General features: G+C 59.0%; 1 protein-coding gene across 2 annotated transcripts in view; it reads right to left on the bottom strand.

The window, feature by feature from the left end:
* The window catches only part of STAT3 (signal transducer and activator of transcription 3 (acute-phase response factor)), a 10090-nt gene that overhangs the window by 350 nt on the left and 4341 nt on the right, over positions 1-5399 (bottom strand). Inside the window, exons 10-23 of one of the 2 annotated variants that reach the window (XM_009328272.1) lie at positions 5205-5264; positions 4882-4911; positions 4643-4736; positions 4511-4558; positions 4189-4272; positions 3995-4093; positions 3676-3811; positions 3402-3454; positions 3218-3312; positions 2754-2893; positions 2135-2350; positions 1813-1855; positions 1354-1466; positions 85-1267 (exon numbers count right to left, since the gene is read on the bottom strand). In XM_009328272.1, coding sequence (XP_009326547.1) covers positions 1212-1267; positions 1354-1466; positions 1813-1855; positions 2135-2350; positions 2754-2893; positions 3218-3312; positions 3402-3454; positions 3676-3811; positions 3995-4093; positions 4189-4272; positions 4511-4558; positions 4643-4736; positions 4882-4911; positions 5205-5264 — 1267 coding nt within the window. In that variant the 3' untranslated portion in view covers positions 85-1211. The remainder of the gene's footprint in view (positions 1-84; positions 1268-1353; positions 1467-1812; positions 1856-2134; positions 2351-2753; positions 2894-3217; positions 3313-3401; positions 3455-3675; positions 3812-3994; positions 4094-4188; positions 4273-4510; positions 4559-4642; positions 4737-4881; positions 4912-5204; positions 5265-5399) is intronic. The other variant, XM_009328273.1, reaches the window with a different exon arrangement.

Here is a 5399-nt window from a genome sequence, read left to right as displayed (position 1 = left end):
CGGGCCAACAGCAGATTCCTGTCCCTACATACATCCTGCTCCCTTCAACTCTTGCCACCTCCTACCTTAACAGCAACAGCCAACCTCCAACAAAAATGCCTTGTGAAGCCCCTGAGAAGCTGCAATCCCGCTGCCCGGGCCATCACAAGCCATACCAGAGGGAAAAGGGCCAGGCCAGGCCATCCACTGCAGGTCACGTTGGATCCAGCAGCCTCCCATCCTCCTCCCGGGGTCCAACAGGTCTAACTGCACAGTGAGGGAGGCACAACCATGCTCCTGTCACTAGCCTGACCACGGGGCGAGCCATGGTCGGGGCAGCCTCTGTGGTTACACCCAGGTCCCAAAACACACCCAAGATGCAAATGCTGCATACTCACAAGCCTGCACTGATGTTGGGACACGTCACTGCCCTGCCCCAGGGCAGCCTTTGCACTGCAGGGAAACCAGTTGTCCCAGCAGGAGCCCAGGGGCTGCTGGAGCCAGCTGGATCTCTATGCCTGCAGCAGGAAGTTGGTGGCAAGCACAGGCAACCACCAAAACTCCCTGCTCCCAGCAAAGCCCATGCTGAGCCCAGCAGAAGCATCGCCCTCACAGGGCGGGAGCGCCTGGGCCCATCCACCTCACAGCTCTGAGCCGTGTGCTGGTCCTCGTGGCCAAAAGCAGGGCCAAAGGTGCAGAGGAGATCCCTCTGCGCTCTGGGAGGGCTGCTGGGGCAGCAGCAATGCAGACCCCCATCACACAGCCCATCAGGTAACCCGTGCGGAGGCCAGGGCCAGCCGATCCCCTCTCAGGTGCCCGGAGGCAAATCTGGGCTCCTAAGATCTTCACGGGCTTTTGGACTCTGGCAGTCAGGAAAGCAGCTTTCAACAGCAGGCAGCACAGCTGGGGCTGCAGAAGCGTTTGTAAAAACTGAGGCTGCGATCGGAGGCTAATAGGCACTTGAATGAGCAAAACAATAATAAAAAACTGTTATGGAAGGAAATAGAAAAAGGTTCATCCCCCCTCCCCCCAAAGAGACGAACAGAAACCACCCTGGAGAGGGGGGTGTTCGTTTGGGTCAAACAAGGAATAGGTGGCAAGGACCCCACCCCCAGCTCCTCCCGAGGAAAGGCCCAGAGCAACTGTGACCGAACAGGGCGAGACCGGGGGAGCTCTTTGGAGGCGGGAAGCCCGAGTCCTGGGAGGGCCCCCGCGAGCACCGGCGGAGCACCTCACATCGGTGAAGAAGCACACTCCGGGGTCAGCTCCATGTCGAAGGTCAGCGACTCTGTGGGGAGACACAGATGGAGTTTACAGGGCCCGTACGTGGCTACAGCCAGGACCCTCTCGGGTGCTGTGTCCCACCAGACTCACCAAACTGCCCTCCTGCATTGGCCTCTGCTCCCTCGCTGCTATTGCCAAACTGCATGAGCGAGTCCAGGGTGCGCGGGGACATGGGCAGGTCGATGGTGTTGCTGAAGGAGGTGCTGTCCAAGGAAGGAAGGGAAAAAGCACAGAAACCTTCGGAGTCAGGGCCTGGCCAGAGCTCTCCGACACCCCCTCTCCCCCCCCGACAGGCCCCAGGGCACGGCACAGCCAGTCCCAAGAGCTCTCTAGAGGAAAGGGGCCCCGGGAGGGGAAGAACAGGCCTGCGGTTAGAGCAGCGAGCCGGAGCCTGGCTCAGCCCCCGACAGTCCCCCCTGCCCAGGCAGGGAGCTTCACAGCATCCAGGCAGAGTCCAGGCAGTGGGGGGAAGGAAACCCCACCTCAAGCGAGGCTGAGCACACAAACGCCCTCCCCCAGCACTCACAGACACCCCCCAGGAACACTCACGGGGTGACACAGATGAACTTGGTCTTCAGATACGGAGCAGCACCTGCAGAGGAGCGAGCAGCCTCGTCACCAGCTGCTGGAGGAGGAACCCCGCTCTCCTCCCCCTCCGGAGCGCAGACCTGCAGACAGCGCCCACCCTCCCAGCCCCTGCGCAGCCCTCCCTGCCCACACCCCACAGGGACCCTGCCACTAGTCCCATGCTGTGGCTATGCCCTCCAGGGACCAGCACAGGATCCTGGCTGGTGACAGCTCTTCCACCAGTGCTGTCCCTGGAGCCTCCCCACAACACAGGAGCTGTGCTGGAGCGCAGAAAGTCAACAACTACCTGAGTCAGTAGCTTCAGAGTGCTCCTGGCTCTCAGAACGGCAGTACTTCCCAAACGCCTCCTCCTTGGGGATGTCTGGGTACAGGTACACCAGGGGGGACACCAGGATGTTGGTGGCATCCATGATTTTGTAGCCCATGATGATCTCCGCAAATGACATGTTGTTCAGCTGCTGTTTGGTGTAAGGCTCCACAGACTGGATCTGGGTCTTCCCTGTACAAAGAGACTTTTGACACAGGGCAAGACACCCGCGTTCCTCAGGCAAAGGCAAGGCCTTCCTCAAACACCCCAGGGGCAGCAAGGACAAGATCGGCCTGAGGCCATGCTCAGCCTCACGAGGCACCCAGCAGCAGACCACGGGGCAGGATGGGGACCTGCCAGGTGGTTTCAGTGCCGTGGAAAACTGCACCACATAGGCAGCACGTGGGCAGGGACACCCAGGAGGCAGAGACCAGCAAAGGGCACCCAGGCTCTAAGATTTAACCTAGGCAGAGGGCTTGTCAGGACAAGGACAAAGAGCAAGTGTCTTATGGGGTTCCAAGCCTTCTTCAGAGCCAGGAACGCTGGCTGAGCAAGGCACGGCACCCAGGGCAGTGAGGGGGGGAGAGCAACGTACCGCTGATGTCCTTCTCCACCCACGTGAAGGTGATGCCACCTTCCTTGCTGCTCTCACTGAACCGCAGCAGGAAGGTTCCTGGAGGCTTGGTGCTCAGGATGGCTCGCTCCCGCTCCTTGCTGATGAACCCCATGATGTACCTGGGCAGCAGTAAGCGAGGAGACCAAGGGTGGGTCAGGACACCAGAGCCAGGATTCCAGGACGTAAACCCTGCCAGCTCTCTGCACAGCATCAGGCAGCAGCAGGGCCCGGCCTGGCCACCAGCAGAGCCACCAACATTTTAAGGATTCCCAGGTGGGTTTTCACTCTGAACCACCCAACAGGGCCTGGACAGAAAAAGCATCCCAGGACACCCCACCTGCACCTGGACAAGGCACCCAACTCCATCAGGACAGGAGTAGTGGGACCCCTCCCAAGGCCCAGCCCAACCAAGGGTCTCTGGACTTATGCTGGCCAAGGCTCACCCTTCGTTCCACAGCGCCAGAATGTACTTTTTCACCAAGTCAATGATGTTGTCCAGCCAGACCCAGAAAGAGAAGCCTTTGCCAGCCATGTTCTCCTGAGGAAGAGGGCAGAGAGGCTATGAGCATGGCTTGGAGGAAGGGAACAGCCATGGGAAGGTGCCCAGGGCAAGAGAGGGAGTTATACCTTGCAGAACTTGGCCCAGGTGATCTGACAGCCGGAGTAATTCACACCTGGCCCTGGCAGAGAACAGGAGCATCAACATTTAGATAGAGCTGTTCTTCCAAAGACACCATTTCCAGGGAGCAACACAAGGTTTGTGTTGCTTGCGAGAAAACCAAGCAACTGAAAATTATTGCTCCCCTCCCAAACAACTCGATCTTGCTCCTGTATTGCACTTACAGACGGGGAGCCACCCCAAGGGACAGCAGGGACAGGCAGGACACCCACACCGGGTTACCTAGAAGTTTTTCTGCCAGTGTTGTCAGCTGCTCGATGCTGAGGCCGCGCTTCGTGGTGGAGGAGAACTGCCAGCTCAGCACCTCTGCCACCTGGTCCCAGGTCCCGATGGGGGGCTTGGTGAAGAAGTTCACGTTCTGCACGAGGGAAAACACAGCCCTGAGCAGGACACGGGACAGAAATAGGGCCAGGTCCTGCCCCAGCCCTGCTCCCAGGCCACAGCTTCCCTCTCCCTGCCTGCAGCCTGCCTGCTGGGACACTCTGGTCCCAAAAGCCTGCACTGCTGCTCTGCCAGCTGCCTCCACAGCGCCGGGCCCTACCTTGGGGTTGTTGGTCAGCATGTTGTACCACAGGATGGACGCCCAGGCATTGGGCATCTGGCAGATGTTGGAGATGACCACCACAGGCAGCGAGTGGGTCTGCACAGACAAGATGTGACCACAGGCTGGGACATCTCTCAGGGCTCCTCTGCGCCCAGGCCCATGGCAGCAACAGGTAGTAACCCACAGCTCACCTCCAGGTCAATCTTCAGCCCCTGGTGATACACCTCTGTCTCGAAGGTGATGAGGTGCAGCTCCTCAGTGACTATCAGCGAGGCCTAGGGTGGAAAAGGACACAGTGAGCATGCAGGAGACACCTGCCCTCGGCCTGACACATGGCCATCAGGCCCAACGCTGCTGCTCAGGGCTGGTCTGGCAGCTGCCAACATGCCAGAGGGTGCCTGCGGACACCCCCTCTTGGGGCAGGGCTCCCGCTTCCCCTCGTGGCTCAGCTGCTCGACAGGGAGCAGAGCTGCCGACAAAGGGCTCTCCTACCCAGGGCCCCCCAGCACTTACATCGCAGTTGGCTCTGCCTCCGTTACCGCACCGTTGCTCCCGCAGGGTCTGCGGAGAGAAGGAGCAGGCTGAAGCAACACTGTGACGGCACATGGCCTTAACAGGAGCAGCCCAAGAGCTCGTGGTACCTACCAGGTGCTTGAACTCTGCTGAGAGGCTGCCGTTGTTCGACTCCTCCATGTTCATGACCTTGGTGTTTGTCCCTAGGATGTTAAACTTCCGGGACCTCAAAAGAGAAAAAACAGAGCATGGCTGACAGGGCCCTCTCAGAGCAAACGTGCAGTAGGACGTTTGCCAGGATTAAAAAGCAGAAGCAAGAAAAAAAAAAAAAGGAAAAAAAAACCAAACCACAAACCCAACATTGCACTTACCCCCGAAGTGCTGCAACATCCCCGGAGTCCCTAGGAAAGGGGAGAGAGACACCTGGTCATGGCTGTGGCCTTTCCACCCTGATGCAGACAAGCTGGTGTGTGGGGCTGGCTGTATCACTACATCGAGTCCCACAAGGCCCCTAGGCTGTCCCCCCCACATGGGAACGAACCCTTGGGACCCAGTGCCACCCTGCACCCTCCCCTTCTACTGGGGGTCATGCTGGCCCTCAGTGCAGGGATGGAGCCTGACCCAATGGCAGCAGGAACAAGTCCCACTCCAGTAGCCCCATCCAACGCCACCAGGATCAGAGCACAGGACTCACTTGTCAATGCAGACTTTAATTTTCAGCTGATAGTTCAGCTCTGGAAACTTGACCAACAACCTGCAAAGAGTCAGCAGACACAGAGCATGAACATCCTGCACACGCAAACAACTCCAGTTCAACACAGCATCTGGCACAGACTGCAGAACAGCTGGATGGACAGCAGTGCTGTGTGCATCCCCCAGCAGGCAGTAC

The sequence above is a fragment of the Pygoscelis adeliae genome, unplaced genomic scaffold (assembly GCF_000699105.1).
Source record: "Pygoscelis adeliae isolate BGI_AS28 unplaced genomic scaffold, ASM69910v1 Scaffold977, whole genome shotgun sequence".
NCBI classification, from domain to species: Eukaryota; Metazoa; Chordata; class Aves; order Sphenisciformes; family Spheniscidae; genus Pygoscelis; species Pygoscelis adeliae.
Note: the sequence above shows the minus strand (reverse complement) of the source record. Positions and strands in the feature narration are given on the sequence as shown.